The following is a 22,638-nucleotide window of genomic DNA, read 5'->3' on the forward strand; positions in this document are numbered from 1 at the left end:
TTTCTTGCATTGTTGTAACGTATATATACGCGAAAATAAAAACATTTCCCTCGTCTTACCTTGGCTGAATTTGGTAAAAAAAAAAAGTATTGGCAAGCAGAGAAGTATCGATCAATATTAGTAAAGAAAATAAATCTAAGCTGTGATGTTAAACCAAATATCTTTAAAAACGGATCAAGAGTAATCGAACATAAATACATGTTTTTATAATAAATTTTCTATTTTAAAATAAGAGGATTATATTTAAAGATTTGAATATAAATAATATAATATTTTTCAAAAAAAATCAGTTTTTTTGTCGATAAATTACAAGAATAATATTATCAACTTTTTTCATTCTAATCATATGGTTTTTGAAAATGAATATTTAGATAAGTTTAAAAGTGCGATCACGTTTACACGTAACATAACCTAGACCTAGAATCAGTTGCAGGTCCAAACACAGTGCTGTTTGCAGTCAGACACAATTGCTATGTCTTCAACAAAACAAAATCTGGCGGATTTATCAGAAAACGATTTTCATTCTAGGTAAGATTTTTTTAAATTATAATAACATTCGTGTACCAACTATACTGAGCAGTCTTCTTTGTTTAATGGGGGAATTGTTTGTTTTATACCTTTACACTATGAAGTCATAAAATGCTTAACTTTTTGCTAAAGGGGATTCTTTTAAAGTCTTAGTCAAATCAGTCAATGATTGTATTTAGTAAGCCTAGCCTGACACTAATTAAATCCTTTAAATGTTTTCAGTTTGAAATTAATTCTATATCAAAATATTAAGAAAAAGTGAGAGAAGCGTGATCTAGTTTATATTTTTGTCATACTTTGGTTGTTCCTATTTTTCTTGTTAGAAAGCAAGTTAAACTTGAATTGAGAAATAACTAAAGATACTTTTAATAATAAAACACGCACAATAAGATCAGTAAAAATTATCAAGTATTGGTTAAGACTAGCAGAGAATTTTTTCAGTCGTTGTCCTATTTGTCCTTTATATGGGGACCTTCAAAAATACATTCTGTTTTGAGGGACAATAGTACATGCATGCACTGCATACCCCTTGCACTACGCAATGCATAGAGATACGATATTTTGACCTAAATTTCCCGTAATATCTACCTGCTCCTGTTTACATTACTTAATCGTTAGAGGAAAGCATCGGTCAATTTGCACAAAAGATAAAAGATAATAACCCAAATTCAATTTAAGGTCAAGATCTAGTAAATGATTCCAGAGTGTCTTTTTGGTGCCAGAAACATTATGACTTCATAATTCATTTGATGAATCTATTCCCGTATTTTACGGCTTTAAAGGAATTAAGAAGAAAATAAAACAATATTTTGACATTCTATATTTAATCACGAGAAAAGTATTCACGGTACCTATATTTAGTTTGAAATCATTTTAAAAAGGAGGTCAAGAGCTTTTTTGATGCCGTTTTTGGAGAGACTGCAGGCATTATAGATATATTTCATTAGTCAAAAAAGGACAAAACTCCGAGATTTGATACTTTTATCCTTCATATTGCATAGAAAATGGTTGTTTAAAACATGATTATTCATTGTGTTTACCAAACATTTAAGCCCCGGTACACCCTATGAGCAAAGATATTGTTATGAAGCATCATTAATAGAATTTTTATCTTGAGTTTTATAAACCGGTAGGCACCCTTCATTTACTATTAAGATTTTGACCTTAAATAGGCATAATCACGATTTTGGTCAAAAGTTATTTTTCCGATTATAATGTTTACAATGCTTTGGTAAGGCATTTTCAATAGGCAACCAAAATTCGAGTGTCAATCAATGAGTTATTAGCGAGTTTCTTTACTGTGTAAACAAAGATTTTACGTTTTGAATGCTGAAGGGAAAATTCCAGGTTTAGACGTAAGGAACTGTTTATTTATGCTTAAAATAAATAAGAAGCGTGAAAAAGATTTTTTCCTGGTATATTGAACCTATGTAAACATAAATAGGGCACGAGCCATGTTAACCTAACAAAAAAGTATAAGCTCTGTATCTTGCTGATACCTCTACGTCTGACTCTCAAATTGCATTTGATCATTTGGAATGCATTCCTTAAACATTGTAAATAATAAAAACAGACTAGAGCAAAGCTCGTTGCAAAGCAACGAGTGGGTCTTCCTTTAATGTCCGAAGTAAAGCTGGAAGTTCCTGTAAGAAGCAGAGCTCTTAAACCAATAACAAGAGTAACTATAATAAAAAGATGAAAAAAATCGAATTATTCCTGGTACGACTTAACAAAATCCGAATGATTTTAAGTACGACTTAACAAAAACTTCTCTGATTTCAAGAACGACTTAACCAAAAAATCCGAATGTGTTCAAGTACGACTTAACAATTATTTTTGGTACGAGTTAATTTTACTTTGAACATTACGCTATCTTTTAAACCAAGGACGCGGAATAAAAAATTTCCGGAAAAATCAATTTTTAAACCCCGATATCTCTGTAATGCATCGTCTGATTTTAAAACGGATTCAGTTTTTAATTAAGCTTCATAAAAGCTGCTTTTTTGCTTTATAATAAATATCAAATTATTGGTCAGAAAAGAGTTATCATAAAAAGACTTAGTAGCCCTTGTACCCCCTAATTTGTGGGGCCAGCCCCTTTTTCTTGATATCAAATTAAAGGTCTCGCTAATATAAACATATTTTGTTCTACAGTGTTCATGAATTGTAAACCGTTCTCGAGATATCTGTACAAATGTGTTTTAGGGGCCAACCCTTTAACCCCTTACCGGGGCCACTAACAACAAAATGCTTGTTTTAATATTGTTCAGAACATTTTTTTGAACAACTTTTGTCCTACATTGCTATTTAAAATATTTCTCCTTTTTCAGATATTAATGATCATAGTTTTGAATTCTAGCCCCTTGAAACCCCTAATTACGTAATATATGACTTAGGTATGATACTGTATAGATAAACAGCTGTACAGTGAACATTTTTGCTTCTATAATTAATAACAAATTATTATTCAGTAAAGAATTATTGTAAGAAGACTTTACAGCCCTCTTGGCCCCTAATTTAAGGGGCCAGCCCCTTTTTCTTGATATCAAATTAAAGGTCTTGCAAATATAAACATATTTTGTTCAACAAGTGTTCACGAAATGTTAACCGTTCTTAGGATATCTTTACAAATGTGTTTTAGGGGCCAACCCTTTATCTCCTACATGGGGTCATGAACAAAAAAAATTAAGGTGGCATATTGTACAGAACATTATTTTAAGCAACTTTTGTTCTACAATGCTTTTCAAAATATTTCTCCTTTTTCATATATTAATGATCGAAATTTTGAATTTCTGGCCCCTTGAAACCCCTAATTACGTAACACATGACTTAGGTATGGTACTGTATAGATAAACAGCCCAACAATGAACATTTTTGCTTCTATAATTGATAACAAATTATTATTCAGTAAAGAGTTATTGTAAGAAGACTTTACAGCCCTCTTGGCCCCTAATTTGAGGGGCCAGCCCCTTTTTCTTGATATCAAATGAAAACCCGTGTAATTTGAAACAACTTTTGTATTACATGTCTTACCAAATATTTATACATCAAAAGATATCACAGAAAATGTGCAAAAATTTCGTGAAAAAATTTGGTGCCAATTTTCAGGTTCAGGCGAGCTATAAAGCCTTTACAAATTTTCACCATTGGAAGCATGGGGGTACATCTACATACATTCATCTATAATCCCTAAAAATTTCAAGCTTCTATCTTAATTAGTTTAGGAGGAGATGCGTGGACAAAATGACCCTTAAAAATTTACAAAATCGTCAATATTTGAAACCGGAAGTGACGTCATCTTGAAAAAAATCTATAATATGTAGCGCCGATCATGTTTTATCCGTCCTGAAAATTTTGTGCGAATCGGTTGGATAGTTTTTGAGAAATAGCGCTCCAAAAAAGTCAGAAAAAGAAAAAAAAGAATAACTAGAGCAAAGCTCGTTGCAAAGCAACGAGTGGGTCTTCCGATAATGTCGAAGGTAAAGCTAAAACTGTCTCTAAGAAGCAGAGTTCTTAAACCAATAAACATAAGTAAATAAAACAAAAGGAAAAAAAAATCGAATTATTTTTGGTACGAGTTCACAAAATCAAAATGATTCTAGGTACGAATTAGCAAAAACATTATCAATTTCAAGAACGACTTAGCAAATACAAATCCGAATGTGTTTAAGTACGATTTAACAATTATCGATATATTTTAGGTACGAGTTAATTAAACTATGAACATAACATTCTTTTCTTTACCAAGAATGTGGAATCAAAATTTCCAGAAAAGTCAATTTTCCTATATCTTTGTAATGCATCGGCCGATTTTAAAACGGATTTCAGTTTTACATTAAACTTAATAAACCTTTTATTTTTGCTTTTATGATTAATAACAAATTATCGCTCTAAAAAAGGTTACTATAAAAAGACTTTGTAGCATAGCCCTCCTGGCCCCTAATTTGAAGGGTCAGCCCCTTTTTCTTGATATCAAATTAAAGGTCTCGCAAATATAAACATATTTTATTCAACAAGTGTTCACGAATTATTAACCGTTATAGAGATATCGGAACAACTGTGTTTTAGGGGCCGACCCTTCAACTCCTTACTGGGGCCACCAACGAAAAATGTTAAGGTATCACATTGTTCACAACATTATTTTCAGCAACTTTTGTAATACAATGTTTTTCAAAATATTTCTCCTTTTCAAGAAAAAAATATTGATCAAAGTTTTGGACTTCTGGCCCCTTCAAACCCCTAATTATGTAACATATGACTTTAGTATGGTCCAGAATAGATGAACAGCTGTACAATGAACATTTTTGCTTCTATAAATAATAACAAATTATTTTTCAGTAAAGAGTTATTATATTAAGATTTTAGAGCGCTCTTGGCCCCTAATTTGAGGGGCTAGTCCCTTTTTCTTAATATTAAATAAAAGATCTTATTAATATAAACATATTTTGTTTAATAAGTGTTCAGAAATTGTTGACCGATTTGGAGATATCTTAACAACAGTGTTTTAGGGGCCGACCCTTAAACTCCTTACTGGGGCCACAAACCATAAATTTTAAGGTACCATGTTCTAAAGAACATTATTTTAAGCAACTTTTGTTCACCATTGCCTTTCAAAATATTTCTCCTTTTTAAGATATTAATGATCAAAGTGTTGGTCTTCTGGCCCCTAATTACGTAACAAATGTTTAAAATAAGGTACTGTGTAGATAAACAGCTGTACAATGAACATTTTTGCTTCTATAATTAATGACAAATTATTGCTCAGTTAAGAGTTAAAATTAAAAGACTTTAGAGCCCTCCTGGCCCCTAATTAAAGGGGCCAGCCCCTTGTTATTAAATCAAAACAAACGATCGTTTAAATCTTAACAACTTTTGCATTACATGTTTTAACAAATTATCAACAGGTTAAAAGATATTTTGCAAAACGTGTTAAAATTTTGCCAAATTTTGACCTCGGGCGAGCTTCGGCGCCGTGCGCATTTTCCACAATGTCCAATACAGAGGATCATGTAAAGACATTCATCTACATATTCCTGAAAGTTTCACTTTTCTATACCCTTTAGTTTCGGAGGAGTTACGTGGACAAAATGGTCCTTAAAAATTCACAAAATCCTCAAAATCTCAAACCGGAAGTGACGTCATCAGCTCAAAATTTTATATTCGCAAGCACGTTTTATGTTCTATCAGTCCTGTAGATTTGGTGAAAATCGACCAAATAGTTTTTGAGTTATAGCTCTCGAAAAATGTCAGAGGAAAAATATAGAATAATAATAAAAAGAAACCGTAGAATAACAAGAGGGTCTTCCGTTGGAAACGGAAGACCCTAATAAAGAAAAAGAAACCGTAGAATAACAAGAGGGTCTTCCGTGGGAAACGGAAGACCCTAAAAAAAGAATTTGACCAAAATCGTCACCATGCCCCTGTAAGGAAAAATCCTGGTCATAGTACATATAATGTAAAACAAACCTAAACACATGCACTGCCTTCTCGGATGAATAAAAGTTTTAATAGATAAACAGTTATTTTTAAAACTAAATAACTACCAAGCAAGGCAGATTAGGTAACTATGTAGTTTGTAGTTGGGATTGAAAAGTAATGAAATAGTAAAGAAAAATATCGGGAACAAAGTAGTTTTACAAATTATGGTTTGCAAATTAAACCTTTTTTATTGTATTTTTTAAAGCAATAATAATCCTACGATCAATAGATAAAATCAGGAATTTCTAAAAAACGGCAAAATTATGCGCCTGTCATATACATGTGAGAAGTTTTTCTGGTAAATATATGCATACATGTAATATTCTAGTCGAAATAACATTACTATCATTTACCTTTCTTTCTACTGAGTATAAATATCCTTAACTACACGTTTCATTTGCATACTGCTATTCCTTCAAACTGTTTTCGGTTTTAGTTTCAAAGGCAAGAGAGAGCAGACCAAATGGAACAAGATTTATTGCATTCTGATTTTAGCTCTGGCTTCGATCTTAGCTGTTTCAATTGCCATAATCGTTGTAGTCGTTACAAACAATGAAGGCAATGACGACAAAACAGACCGGGAGACCAACAACGTGCAATTTCATAATGCCTTACCGGCTACAACAAGAGGTATGGGGTAGTTTGAATTCTGCTAGGTTGCACTTTTTGCCATTATAAGACCCACTTCGCTTAATTAACATAACTTGTTTTTTAACAGATGTATGTAACTCACCGGATTGTGTCCAGGCAGGTGAGATTTTAATATAGATATCGGTTAGTAATTGAAAGTGTTTTTTAAAAAATGAATATATTGAAAAAGCCAAACTAACATGATATTATGATTTCTAGATATACATATGTACCTGTAGCGGGAAATGCATGCAATATTATTTTGATTAGTGTTGATCTTGGTGCCCAGTTGATCTTAAAAACCTTATGTTCATTGATGTAAGATACATGACATCATTTATTGGAGAGTGCCATATAGTCGAAAAATCTACGTATGTCTCTAACTCTTTCTTTTCGTGGAAGTTGTTATTAAAACCACTTTTTTTTATTCATGAGGTAAGAATCTGTACGTAACGTTTAAATTGGCATGTTACGTTTACATAATAGGTTCCAAAATTAGTTAAAACTTTTCTTGGTTTCCAAAGGTTTTGTTTAGTTTCTGAAAATTTTAAAAAACCATCTTTTGTTCTTCATTTCAGCTTCCGGTTTACTCGACTCTATAGACCCCAAAGCAGACCCGTGTAACAATTTCTTTCAGTTTGCCTGTGGGATGTGGCGGAAGAAGCAAGTGATTCCAGAGGAAATGTCTATCACAAGTGTGTTCTACCACGTGGAAGACTCGGTCAATATCATTTTAAAATGTAAGTACAAGTTAAGTTTAGTATTTACTTATGTATATCAATTATGTTTTTCAAAAATATATAAGAAGATATGACTTATCATAATTTTCTGTTTGAATATACACTATCTTTGTAAAGAAATGTAAATCAATGATTGAAAAAGCAATGATCCAATGATCAATTAAGTCAATGATAATTTACAGATATACTGGAGAAAGAGATAGAAGACGGTGACATCGAAGCTGTGAAGAAAGCCAAAAAACTATACAAGTCGTGTTTAAACTTAGGTACCTGTATGATTACCCACCCCACCCCAAAAAAGTTCAAAATTACTTTGATATTTATTTAATAGTGTTGTCTTGTGTTTGTACTTAGCTTAAATAATAATCAGGGTTTGATACATAGTGCACGAGCCAGAGGCTTGCACGAAACTAGATGAGTATTGAATATATAGTGACCAACAGACATGAAGCATAACAATTACGCATATAGTACATGAAATGCACAATGCAACGTATTTGTTACATGTAATATGGTGTTGACGTTTGTATACTGATGAGCCTTCTTAAGTAGATGTGACGAATCCCAAAAATAATCATTTATCATAAAAAAAAAAGTGTTTTAATCTTTTATTTGAATTACTGATGTTGATTACTTATTTATTTAACAAGTTGCTGTACTATCACAAAATAATTTCGGCAAACGTTTCTGTTCTTTCCAAAAAATGAGTCATGATTTTCCTTTCCGATGAAACTAAAGTTGCTTAGATGACGATATCTCATTCATTTTTCTTTTACATTCTTAAACCTGATTGGTCCGATTTTTTAATCAATTTTTATGTAAAATATAAAAATATGCAATTGTAAAATGATATACAAATTTGTTTACGAGACAAACTTAACATAATAGGGAATCGCGTTTTTTATCCCTTTTTAAGATTCGCTCCGTACGTCGAGACAGTAATATAAAAGGAATAAGGAATCATTCTTTGGTTATTATGAGATGATCAAATACGGTCAGGTGTGATCAAATCCCAAAAAGCCCGAATGGTTTCCTTTTTATTACTATTTAACAATTCTATTAAAATGTTTGTTCAAAAGTTTTGAAAAAAGGTGTTTACATATAGTATGGAAAAAATTGCATTAATTTAAGAAAACAACATAACTAATAATAACCAATTATTATTTACACTCAAATCCAAATTCTTAAAGTATGCACTATCAAAATTATAAACTAAACTTGAACATGTTTTGAATTTTATTTTGAATTAGAAAGTTCATATCTCATTGCGAAGTGTAAAGGTGTATGGTTTTCAGTTATCCACCGGTTATTTTTTTTTGGGGGGGGGGGGGCGTACCAGTAGATCGTAAAATCATATCTCATTTCGTACAATGTCATTATCGGTTGTAGCTTTTTAAAATCTTTTAATGATATCATTTGCAATTAACTGTATACAGTTGAAGCATTTAAGTGAAAGAATGTTTGATAACAAAAAAAAAATTACGAATTAAAAGATTCAATTTTAAAAGAATTTTTTAAAAATATTGTCATGATGAGAATGAAATGACTGCAATTTTCATATATGTATTCATTATTACAGTGTAGACTTACGCATTTGATTTGTACTAGTGCAGTAAAAATATCACAAGAGCTTGTTTGCACATTTACCACGGTGATATATGCATTATAATATTGCATATACATGTAATTAGATTTGATAACGAGATATTGATTGGTGAGTTAAACTTCAATGAATTTTAGTGATTTAAAAAAAAGAGATGTCAACCATTATTTATATGCATTTCGATGCATTCTCTTGAAGATGCCATAGAAAAAGATAACTTCACTTCCGCCAACAGAATGATTCATGAGCTTGGGGGTTGGCCGGTGTTGAGACCGGACTGGAAAGAAGACACTTTTAATTTGATAGATCTTTTGAGCAAAACAAATTTGCACACCAATAACCCGCCTCTAATTTATATGTACGTGCATGATGATTCAACGAATCCCACGAGAAATACACTATATGTAAGAATATTTCTTTTTACTTTTACGCTGGTTTTACAATATCAATCATACCATAAAAGCATTTAACTGCTATTTCAGAACGCACCAAAATATACACATTTTTCATACATTATAAGTAAAGTATGTCATTTTATATTAGATTGACCAGCCTCAGCTTGGATTACCCGACAGGGAGTACTTCCTGAGGGGTAGGAATGACCGGAAGTTAGTGGCATATAAAAAATACGCCCAGGAAATAGCTATCATTTTTGGAGCTGACGCAATAGCAGCTTTTAACGATATTCAAGATATTGTCGATTTTGAAATTGAGATTGCTAACGTAAGAGCAAGTTTTATCCTTTTTGTGGGTTTTTTCATTTACTTTTGCATATTATTTACCCTTGGTAATAGTTACATGTCTATTACAAAGAAAAAAGTGTTAGGTCAGAAGATTAACAGATACAATCGTGTAACATTGTGATTTTTGTTATCAATTGAAGTGGTCATTTATTGTAATTTTTGCAACTGCAAATCATTTCATTTTTTTTTATATTTTACGGTGTTTATTCGTGGATTTACTTTTATTTCGTGCTGCAGGCTACCATGCGTGCCGACGAAAGACACGATGATGAAAAGTTGTACCACAAAATGACGATAGGAGAGCTCCAGAAAAGATACCCAAATGTAATAAAGAACTCTTATGTAATAACACTTCAAATCAGAGTAAATTATAACTTTCATAAGAAGCATTTGCCGTGTCTGATAGATAAATGTGTTTTCTTTATTCGTAATTAGAGAATTGTTGTCATTTACTTATCAATCAATATGAATTCAAAAACATAAAAAAGTAAACTATGTTATGCTACCAAAAAAAATATATCATCTATCTATGTGGTTGAATTTATTGAATAATTAAGACACAAAATAGCAAATAATGACATTGAAGTCTGTTTGGGGTAATGCATGTGTTGTGATGTCAAATCTTCTACAGTTTCAATGGCTACCATATTTTGAAGCCACGCTAGGCGGTGTTGATCTCAACATCAGCGTAGATAGTTCGACAACTGTGATTAATAGAAACCCGGATTATATGGAAAGAATTGTTAACAAACTTAACACTAGAAGTAAAAGGTAAACAAACGTTGTTAAATAAAACACGAAACATGCGTTGATTATATGATCGACAAGATCGACTAAATGAAGAACTTTGTTCAAACTTTTTTAAGAACTGTACAGAACTACGTTATTTGGCTTACTCTGAAAATGATGAGTGATGCATTACCTTTAAGGGTGAGAGATGCATACGGCAGCTACAGAGAGGTAAGAAAATGTAGTTAACTTTTCATATTTAAGATATCAATTTCTGTATTTAACTAACATGATATAAGAGGGTATTATTTAACAATGCTATATTGCAAAACACGCCCCGCTCTCGATTTCTCGAGGGTTAATAAAAGTCATGGTAAAAGAATCAAACATCCCACGCTGTAAAATAAACATCAAAATATACAAAAAAGTTGTGCTTTTGCGACCCCTCTCTCTCTCTCTCTCTCTCTCTCTCTCTCTCTCTCTCTCTCTCTCTCTCTCTCTCATCTTACATATGTGTTTTTCTGTAGACACTTATTGGTTCTGCAGTACAACCTCCTCGTTGGCAGACCTGTGTTGGTGTTGTGAACAGCCACATGGGGTCAGCGGTTGGGAAGCATTTCGCGCAGGAAGCTTTTGACAGCCAGGCTAAATACAAGGTATATAGTGATCTCACGAGAAAATAAATCTCACGCCTCCAATAAAATCGTGCAGACTCTGTTGTAAGTAGTTGCACGGCTGAATATATTCGGACCGACAACCTGGGAGCTACATTTTCTTACATGTTAGAAAGTTGGAATCTACGGTGCACAAATTCTAGGAAAACGTTCTACTACCCTCTTAAAAAGTAACTTATATTTATCGTTGATGAACCTTATTTCCATCTGATGCATGCGCAATTCTATCATTGTGTCAATAAAATTGAAGGTTTGTTATAAAAATGCTTCAAGTGATGATGTGATGATGAGACTGTTGTGAACAATAAAGGTTGTAATTACATTATTCTCTTTCAATTTAGGAAGATTTTATTTTCACATATGGTTCGAATACATTTTATTCTTTTAATGAATAACTGTAATAATTGTTACATTCTTTTAGAAAACTCGGTTCTATGTTGCGGATTGATTCATATACATGTAAGAATTGTATAGGCCCACGCCACTGTCTGTGCAACCGAACTCTCAAAATAACCTTAAACATTTACAAGAATAGTTTGGCGATTGCCTTTATGTATTTAAATTAATGATGTATCCGCCTCATTATTTATAACAGGCAGATGAAATGATAGAAAATTTGCGGTCAGCGATGAAAGATTTATTACAGAAGAATGAATGGATGGACACGGAAACCATTGTAAAAGCTATAGAGAAGGTACTCATTGACATGTCCACAAACTTGAAACGCCGCTTGGTCTAATAGTAATATTAGTAATAGTAATAGTATGTCACTATATTGCAGGCAGACAAAATGCAGTCGGGAATTGGATACTCAGCAAAAATAAAAAATGACACGTTTCTGAACGAGAAATATAAGGATGTGAGTAGTGAATATAATAAAGAAGAATATCATTGAAGCGTAAACATGTTAATGTTAAATTCGTAAAACTGTTTAATCAAAATGATTTTAAGTAATTCAACAATTTTGAATCAATGTACTACTATGAACACCGTTTTTGCATTTCATTTCAATAATTTACCTCTGTTAGACCAATATTCTTACCTTAAAATTCCAGCATGAATTTAACGAGACAAATTATTTTGACAACGTCCTTTTGTACTCAAAATTGGAAACAAAGGACAACCTTCAAGAGCTTCCAAAACCGGTTGACAGAAGCAAGTAGGTTTAGCTTTTGTCAAAGACTTGCATGTAAAACAAAAAGCGATGTAAGTTCATGAAAAGAAAAACTGAACGCCATTTCTATGGCATATACAGCAACAAAGGTTGTTTTTGAATCTGCAGAAGGTGTGTCCCAATCAGACAGATCTAAGTTAGCGGTGCAAGTTCAAACCATCGACGTACATTGTAAAGATGTTGGATCCTGCGTCCCAAAATCTTAAAGTTTTCTTTATTATAAGACACACACAAATTGACCTTTGTACACAGAAAATGCAACTTACAGATAAATCGTTTTCTCTCTATCAATAATATTTTTCCGAATGAATCATGAAATAAAATACAAATTTTATCGATTTAGAATAAATGACATGAAAATAATGATATAATTCACAATTTCATCACCTTGCAAATATTTGGACCTTTTTGCACAGATAAAAAGCTGTTTTAGTCATTTACATTTTAACATTTTTAATACATGCAATAAATTTATGTAAAAGTCATAAACTTTTACTAAAATGCCAACATGGCTGACATTTAACAGTTAATTTACGGTTCCTTGATGTTTGAAGGCACGTTTCCTATGTATTGAGTCCAGAGACGTAAACGGATAGATACATGTAGATAGATAGATAGATATATAGCTAGATAGATAAAAGCCAGAGCCATATTTTACTCACTGTCATATCTTGTTTTTAGATTGGTGTACTGCTTTAAAAATCTTGTAATATTTTATGATTTTTTGACAACAGATGGATGATGCCCCCAGCTACAGTTGACGCTTATTACAGCCCGACAAAGAATCAGATCAGTAAGCATGCCTCTTTTGTTATGTCATCGCTGTTCATTCCTGTTCTGATAAGCACAACATAAATTTATTGGCTATTTCTTCGTGCAAAAAAAAGATGAAGGTCATTCATGTTAAAAAAGACTGTAACATTGCTCTGTTTTCTTTTTACCCAGTGTTTCCAGCTGGAATATTACAACCGCCTTGCTATAAAAACGGTTATCCACAGTAAGTAATATAAAATGTCACTTATTTGAATGATAAATGTAAGTTTTAGGCATTATATATTTACAAAAAGTTTTAACTTTTATGCAAATCTGAATGCAAATCTGCAGCTATGTTGATGGTTATTGTGGTTTTTTAAACAATGTAAATATTCCATATTTGTGTGCGATAAATTCAGTTAAATATATGATTATTCATTTGCATATATGATATGAATCAAACTAATTCAAAATTGTTAGAAGTGTTTCAGATATATTTAATTGATTTGTAATTTCGTCGAACAGTTGGTATATGATATACTCTTCATCTATTTGTCTCATGTTATTTCACTCACTGGCAGAAAACGTCAGATGTGACTCAATATTTAGAATCCAATCAAAATCAGTGAAATATATGAATTTTCTTATATTTTTTTTTCACAAATTAGAAAAACACAACTTTAACTTTATGATGTCATATTTCGAAGTTGAGTGCATTTAGATCAAAATGAAAGTTATATAATAGCTTCATATGTATACATGTACGAAGAAAGCTTATTTGTACAATAAAAATACTATCATCAATTTAATGGACCATATTAATTAGGCCCTAATCATAAAAGGTTCTTAACTTCTTTTGAAGATACCTCAATTATGGTGGAATGGGTTTCGTTATTGGTCATGAAATTACGCACGGTTTTGATGACCAAGGTATTTATTTTTAAAAATGATACCATGATTTTTCGTGAGAAATAGGACCTTACTGTGGAAATCCTTGAAGTTTTAAAGTCTTTGATTTCTTCTTAACAAGGAATAATGAATTCAACTATATAAACTGATATTACAATTCATCATGACTTAATTGGTATAATTTATTTGTATGAAACATTTTACGTAATCATGAATGACTATATCCTGTAAAATTTAAGTCTGACCTCTGAGGTACCATACATGTAACATGTATTTAAATATTTTCAATTATTTTGGTTAGAATTTTCATGTTCATCGGGTATGACCAAAAAGTGCATCTCTGAATTTGCAAAATGTTCTTGTTTACCTACATCCATCTATCAAATTTAAAATTTCTTACACACTAATCAAAACAGAATTATCTTTCTGGAAAACATGTATACAGTTCGACATTGAACCTCATCATGTTTTTAAGTATACAATCTTGCGTATACAGGGCGGCAGTATGATGGAGCTGGAAACTTAAAGCAATGGTGGTCCAATGCGTCCATTATAAACTTTAAGAAGAGGGCGGAGTGTATGGTTTCTCAGTACAGCAATTATACAGTGAAGGAGGCAGGAAAAAAGGTATCAATTTATGTACATGTAATTATCACGCATTTCCACGTTGGCCCTTTTGCACCCGACTGAGGATTTTAAAGATATGTTACCAGTCTAATGCATGATAGACTACTGCCTATAGAGCATCAAACAACCTGTGCAGTTTCACCTGTGAAACATTTATCTTTAAAATATTTGACCCTTAGAAATAAGCATTCCTTTGAGAAAAAAATACATCTTAGGACTTATTTTATAGACACACTGTATTCGAATTACTTTGGTAAAGGTTATTTTTTACACGATTTTCGTTTCAAAAAAGAGTGTCTACCGAAGAAAATTTGACTTTACTTCCAGATTTAAATTTTATAATGTTTTTCTCAATTTTTGTTCAAAGGCTTTTAAAATTTGAATTACCATAGAAAAAAATCATTTCTGGAGAAAAAAAATTCTGTATTGGCAATTTTTTTTTCATGAGAACATTTATTTTCCTATAAATTCCCACCAGAAAGGCGAAATAGATCATAGACAAAAGTGTTTATAATACAACAAGTAATGTTCTATCAAGGAAATTACGTCTAAAACGGCTGTTAAAATGCTACATTGGCTCTATGATTATGGCTCATTTCTGATAATTTAAACTTTGTTCTTTAATAACAAATATCTTAAGTATTGTGATGATACAAAGTTTCAACAGTTAAATTTGTTATCATTCTGTTTCCCATCGCCATCAACAAACAGACTATTTAAGGATAAACATTTTTTTACCATTATCTTTCAATTCTCTGTACATGTATCAAAAACGATATTATTTTTTCTTGGAACAATTTGTTATATATATTTTTAATGTAATTTTAGTTGATGCTTATTTTGCATTTATAATAGCTTATTATAAGCATTCAATATATTTGATTCATCAATACTGTTTCTAAAAAAATAGCTGAATGGCAAATTAACATTGGGCGAGAATATAGCCGACAACGGAGGGCTCAAAGAAAGCTGGCTGGTAAGTGATTACAATGCAATTTCTTCTTAAACAATCAAACTGAAAATTTGTAGTACAATTTCAAAATAAAAGTATGCAATTAACGTCTTTGGCAATCTCTATTATCATTAATTAAATATTTACAGTGTGCATCATTCTCTATTAAGTTCCAATGTCGCATTTACAATACCACCATTTCATTAAAAGGCGTTTGTGCGGAAAATCTATGATGTACATCTTAAATAATTTTAGGCATACGAAAGATGGTTACAGTCTTCGAGAAAGGGGAAATCTGAGCCATTCTTACCGGGTCTTGACTACACCCCCAAACAGCTCTTCTTTTTAAGCGCAGCGCATGTACGTATATTTTTCATCATTATTCCCTTTTAATTAGTTGGCTGAATCATATATATATATATATATATATATATATATATATATATATATATATATATATATATATATATATATATACGGATTCTGACGGATCCTGAATAGTGTAAATATTGACATTCTGTGGAAAAATTCCAATCATAGTTTTACTAAATGTTATTGACCATAAGTTTTCAGTTATTTATTTTTTTTTGTAAAAAATACACACGTGTCTCCAAATGAATGCCCGTTCGTGTAAAAAGATGGTACAATACATATGTCTTTTCATAACTCATCTTCATTCAGCTTTAATTAAATATTAGCAAGATGACTGAGCACATGTAATGCATAACCAATACAATTAACAATTAGCCAATTTTAGACTTGGCCATAATAGTAAACTATGTTGTTCGATTTTCTAAAATTTAAATTAAGTTTATTTTTCATATTCATACTTTTATAATCTATTTTGATTAGTAAGTTTTAATTTACCATTTCAAAACCTTGAATAAAGTATCTGGGCTTTTGCACGAAAAGCTTGGAATCAATTGGTTTTTTAATTTGAAAATGACAGTAAGCATAATAGGTTTTTATTTGCTATTAGTATGATTTCCCATAGGGGCCTTATTTTCTCCACCATTTGCGGTTGGTAAATTAGGCATACATGTATACATGTATACATATCATTTTATTTTTTGTAATTACCCGCAGGTATGGTGTGGTTTGGTACGACCTGAGGAGGCAGCACGTAGAATTCTTACAGACGGACACTCGAATTATGAAGCCAGGTAATAAGCACTATATAATATTTAAAGGCAATAAAAAAATAGATTTGAAATTATTTTCCTTATCCTTGAAATATAATAATGATGATGCATATATTTGATTCAATTAAGTCACATCGTATATTATATTCTCGTAAAGGAACATGAATATTCGTCTGTGGAGTGTTTAGTATATATTAACTTAATCTTTATCTCCACAGAGTAAACGGACCTCTACAAAACAACTTGGAGTTCAGTAAAGCGTTTAACTGCCCTGTAGGAAGTTACATGAATCCAAAAGACAAATGCATCATTTGGTGAAAAAAAAGAAATTCCTATAAAGCATTATTATAAATCTACATTTTCAATATGTTATTTCTTATTGTCAGCCATACATGTACATACGTTTCTAGTTCAATTCCTTGTTTTGCAACATGCATATATATGTTTATCCCACTTTTCATCTAATGGGACAGAATCTAATGCAACAAACGGCTTAAATTTACAGATGCAACATTAAAAAAAGAAAAAAACTTTACAAACATATATATCATAGTTTCAAATGTTACAATTAAAATATCGAGCATAAAAAACGTAGAATTCTTACAGACGTACTCAAATTACAAAGCCTAGTAAGGTCCACTAAAAAGCTAAAAAAAAAAAAACCAAAACAACGTACAATTATATTATTATGCCTATCTCAGATGCAATTATGTCACGTCGTATTTTATATCCCCGTAAATAAAAATAATCAATCGTCTTTGGGTGTCTTAGTAGATATTTACTTTATCATTATCTCTTTAGAATAAATGGACCTCTTCAAAACAACTCGAAGTTCAGTATAGCTTTTAACTGCCCGCTGGGGAGCTACATGTATATGAAAGACAAATATCAATGTATTATTTTTTTTTTTTTAAAAAGGAAGGGGTTCCTATAAAACATTATGAATAAATTTACATTTTTAGATTTAATATATCATTTCGTATTTTAAGACATATGTTTCCAGTTCATTTCCTTGTTTTGCAACATGTTTATCCCACTTATCATCTAATGGTTCGGAATTAAATGTAACAAAAGTTTCCTGCTCAGTACTTGACATGCCAAATGGAATAAGGCACTCTATGTAGAGTGTAATGAAAATAAAATGTCAAAAGTACACTCTTATGTTAAACAAAACGAGACTATACAAAACGTGCAAATCACACTTTCACACGTAACAATTATAATATTGAGCATTTACATTATAGAAAATAAATGTACATCTCTGCGGCAATCATAATTCTTATTTTACCCTATGACTTCCGAGTGAACGCAGTTTGTTTCATATATATGGTCTTTGTTGGAAGGCTCTGTTGCACATATTGTCCGGAAAGTCCTTGTTTGTATGTAATATTCTCATGAGAAGTGTTCTTGAGGAATGCTCTCATAAACTATTTACGATTAATCATGAGATGAATATTTACTGTCGTTGTTGTATTCTCCATCAGGAAGACTTTTATCTCTGCGTAAAAGGTAACAAGGGTGCGTTATTACCCTTATATCAATACCATATACATGTAGCTCTCTCTCTCTCTCTCTCTCTCTCTCTCTCTCTCTCTCTCTCTCTCCTGTACCTAGTGGGTTTCATGGTGTCGTTGTACAATACATGTATATTCCAAAAGCAATCAATGTAACTTCTGCAACACTGATTCCAACGATTAAATAAACTTGAAAAAAAACACAACATATTTATTAAAACTAATTATAGAACGCATTTCTGCAATATTTTGAATAATATTGCATATTCAAATACAAGCATTAAATCATTTGAAAATACTAAATCATTAAAAAATACAAAACATCAGATAACAAATGATCAATCTATTCCTTAAAGAATCGGATATTTTATGATACATAAGCGTGCTGTCTGCTTATGTCGTTGAATAGCACTATTAAATGAATTAAGTAGTCAGCAATGACAACTTTATTTATGTTCATTTTTTTTAGTTTATGCTTTGATTATATTTAACTTCAAAAAGAGCGCCGCATTTAAATAAACTACATGTTAATATACATGTACCTGCTGAAATAGAAGTGTTTTGGTCATTGTTTGACCGTGTTTGAACAAATGTTGAGATGTTCTTTGTCGTATCAGTCGTTAAAAACCATGCCTCGTGTGTAGTTCTTCCCGTTTGGGCTAAAATATCACCATATTTAATGTAACATATCTATACATCAATACTTGGAATATGTTAATATTGTTAAAAATACTTTCACTGAGTAATCTAAATGAGACCAGATATAAAATTTATGAGATATTTGGCGAAGAGCGACGGAAGTGCAAAGTGCTTTTACTCTTGAATACGGTATAACATTAAACACAATATAAACCAACATTCCTTCCATCAGCTATCATATTTAAACGAATGCAACAAACGGCTTAAATCTACAGATGCAACATTAAAAAAAGAAAAAAAACTTTACAAACATATAAATCAGTTTCAAATGTTACAATTAAAATATCGAGCATAAAAAACGTAGAATTCTTACAGACGTACTCAAATTACAAAGCCTAGTAAGGTCCACTAAAAAGCTAAAAAAACAAAATAAAACAAGGTAGATTTATTTTATTATGCATATTTCAGATGCAATTATGTCACGTCGTATTTTATATCCCCGTAAATAAAAATAATCAATCGTCTTTGGGTGTCTTAGTAGATAATTACATTATCATTATCTCTTAAGAATAAATGGACCTCTTCAAAACAACTCGGAGTTCAGTATAGCTTTTAACAGCCCGCTGGGGGGCTACATGTCTATGAAAGACAAATGTATTTTTTGTTTTAAAAAAAGAGGGTTCCTATGAAACATTATAAATGAATTAACATTTTTAGATTAAATATATCATTTCGTATTTTAAGACATATGTTTCCAGTTCATTTCCTTGTTTTGCAACATGTTTATCCCACTTATCATCTAATGGTTAGGAACTGAATGTAACAAAAGTTTCCTGCTCAGTACGAGACATGCCAAATTGAATAAGGCACTCTATGTAAAGTGATGAAAATAAAATGTCAAAAGTACACTCTTATGTGAAAAAAAACGAGACTTTACAAAACATGTAAAATCACACTTTCACATGTAATAAGTATAATATTTAGCATTCATATTATAGCAAATGTATATATATATATATATATATATATATATATATATATATATATATATATATATATATATATATATATATATATATATATATATATATATATATATATTTACACAATGACTTCCGAGTGAAAGCAGGTCATTTTATATTGGGCCTTTGTTGGAAAGCTCTGTTTCACACATTGTCCGAAATGTCCTTGTATGTATGTGGTATTCTCATGAGAAGTGTTCTTGTGGAATGCTCTTATAGACTGTTTTCGATTAATCCTGAGATGAGTATTTACTGTTGTTGTTGTATTCTCCATCAGGAAGACTTTTATCTCTGCGTAAAAGGTAACAAGGGTGCGTTATTAGGATATACCAATACAATTTAGTCTCTCTCTCTCTCGCTCTCTCTCTCTCTCTCTCTCTCTCTCTCTCTATTTTTTTATGTACCTAGTGCTGGGTTTCCTGGCGTTGTTGTACAATATACAAGTATATTCCAAAAGCAATCAATGTAACTTCTGCAACACTGATTCCAACGATTAAATAAACTTGAAAAAAAAACACAACATATTTATTAAAACTAATTATAGAACGCATTTCTGCAATATTTTGAATAATATTGCATATTCAAATACAAGCATTAAATCATTTGAAAATACTAAATCATTAAAAAATACAAAACATCAGATAACAAATGATCAATCTATTCCTTAAAGAATCGGATATTTTAAGATACATAAGCGTGCTGTCTGTTTATGTCGTTGAATAGCACTATTAAATGAATTAAGTAGTCAGCAATGACAACTTTATTTATGTTTAATTTTTTTAGTTTGTGCTTTGATTATATTTAACTTCAAAAAGAGCGCCGCATTTAAATAAACTACATGTAAATATACATGTACCTGCTGAAATAGAAGTGTTTTGGTCATTGTTTGACCGTGTTTGAACAAATGTTGAGATGTTCTTTGTCGTATCAGTCGTTAAAAACCATGCCTCGTGTGTAGTTCTTCCCGTTTGGGCTAAAATATTACCATATTTGATGTAACATATCTATACATTTATACTTGGAATATGTTAATATTGTTAAAAATACTTTCACTGAGTAATCAAGATGAGACCAGATATAAAATTTATGAGATATTTGGCGAAGTGCGACGGAAGTGCAAAGTGCTTTTACTCTTGAATACGGTATAACATTAAACACAATATAAACCAACATTCCTTCCATCAACTATCATATTTAAAGAATTAAATGAAAATGATTAACATTATTTAATTTATGCTGTCTGGTTTATACTTAAACTCCTTGAATTTATTCTTTACAATGTACCATCGGTTTTTGATGCATATTTTGAAGTCGACAAGACTGTTGCTAACGTTGTTGTCCTCGTAATTAGTGGTGTTGTTTCAGTAGTTGAAGTTTTTCTAGACATCAATAGCGGTTCCAATGGCGTTGTGGGTTTTTCTGGTATGAATACTATAAAATAGTATCAAAACAATGCATCAGTATCAAACTAAGTGAATTTTATGTGCAAATTAAATGTAATTGCAACGTTAAATAGATTATCTCACAACTTTATAGCTACCTATCCAGTTAAGATGAAATCCTTTGGCACCATGTATGCTATTCGACACAAAAGATATCGTAATAACGCTTCCAGTAATTGGTAGGTTGAAAGGTTTCAAGGTACCGCAACCTTTGAAAGCCAGGTGACAACATGGTACTGTCCGATTTACCTGACAAATACCAGTAATGTTTTTTCTGCATAACTACACGTATAAAATTATTGATAAAATAATTCCTTAATATACATGTACATGTACTAATTAAAGATAAAATATAGTGTATAATCATTATCATTAAAACACACCTGAAAGAAGTACATGTGTATTAACTTGATTCTTAAGGCTATCTTAGTAATTCATTTGATCTATTGGTATCTTTCTTTGTTAGTTGTCTGTTTAGCGTCAACAATTAAACAATGTTAGCATTTTCTTTGAATCTACTTACACAATCTTATTTAAATAAGGAGAAGTTATATTCACAATCAAGAAAGAACATTAACATAAAAATATAATGCATAGTATTGTGTCCTAAAAATATACTTTAGCTTTTTTTTCTATACTTTCGGGAAAAGTCGTAAACTATGCTGAACACAAATACCACAAACAAATCTTTTAATCGTTATTGTGAATCGTAACATACTTGTATCCTAAAACTTGTATCTTTAAAAATGATTTTAATTTCATAAAATTGTTAAAAATGGTTTATTTGGATTTTTTTAAATCAAAGGTTTTATTTTGATTAAGTATTTTCAACGGTATTGAGGTTAAGAGAGTCAAATACTTCCGAAAACTGATGTAATTGTCCAAAGGACGTTTTTTTTACCTGTAAAAAGTCCTTACATCGTGGCGTGCTGTTCTGGTATTCAACAATTTGGAAATAATGAAATTTCAATTGCACAGTTGATTTTGGATTTCCTGTTTTAAAAGTCCATGTGTAAGATGCGTTGTGTGTATAGTTTCCAGGAAAACCTGGAGATGAGATTATACCCCCACTATAATTTCTTGTGGCGTCAATTTCTTTGTGGTTGGACAAGCTACCTCCTGCTGTTTCGTAAATGTATAAACAAATGTCATTGTGGTAAATTGTTAACCATTTTATAGGTCCGATACAAAAAAATACTTTAAGTGTACATGTATAGAATAACTCGAGTTATATTATATTTAATGAACAATATCAATGTTATGTAGTGGAACGTCCGACTCTCTTACCTATAGAAGAAGTCAACTGTAGCTGGTAAACCAAGGCGAAAACGTTTATCAT

General features: G+C 31.1%; 1 protein-coding gene across 2 annotated transcripts; it reads left to right on the forward strand.

Annotated features, from left to right (window-relative positions):
- The first annotated feature begins 313 nt into the window (after positions 1 to 313).
- On the forward strand, positions 314 to 17,590 carry LOC105341558 (neprilysin-1). 2 transcript variants are annotated; one of them, XM_066078534.1, is made up of 22 exons: positions 314 to 528; positions 6,443 to 6,636; positions 6,725 to 6,757; positions 7,215 to 7,376; positions 7,559 to 7,642; positions 9,178 to 9,383; positions 9,523 to 9,702; positions 9,960 to 10,046; positions 10,354 to 10,493; positions 10,589 to 10,682; positions 10,979 to 11,107; positions 11,721 to 11,819; positions 11,907 to 11,984; positions 12,181 to 12,284; positions 13,034 to 13,092; positions 13,245 to 13,296; positions 13,915 to 13,982; positions 14,458 to 14,588; positions 15,499 to 15,564; positions 15,796 to 15,900; positions 16,627 to 16,703; positions 16,901 to 17,590. In XM_066078534.1, exons 1-22 carry the CDS (start codon positions 473 to 475, stop codon positions 16,998 to 17,000), a joined length of 2,304 nt encoding a protein of 767 aa, XP_065934606.1. In that variant the 5' UTR covers positions 314 to 472; the 3' UTR covers positions 17,001 to 17,590. The 2 variants fall into 2 exon arrangements, with proteins under 2 accessions (XP_065934606.1, XP_065934607.1); XM_066078535.1 differs by lacking the exon at positions 314 to 528 and adding an exon at positions 6,180 to 6,304.
- The last annotated feature ends 5,048 nt before the right edge of the window (positions 17,591 to 22,638 follow it).

This window comes from Magallana gigas, chromosome 3 (assembly GCF_963853765.1).
Source record: "Magallana gigas chromosome 3, xbMagGiga1.1, whole genome shotgun sequence".
In the NCBI taxonomy this organism is placed as follows: Eukaryota; Metazoa; Mollusca; class Bivalvia; order Ostreida; family Ostreidae; genus Magallana; species Magallana gigas.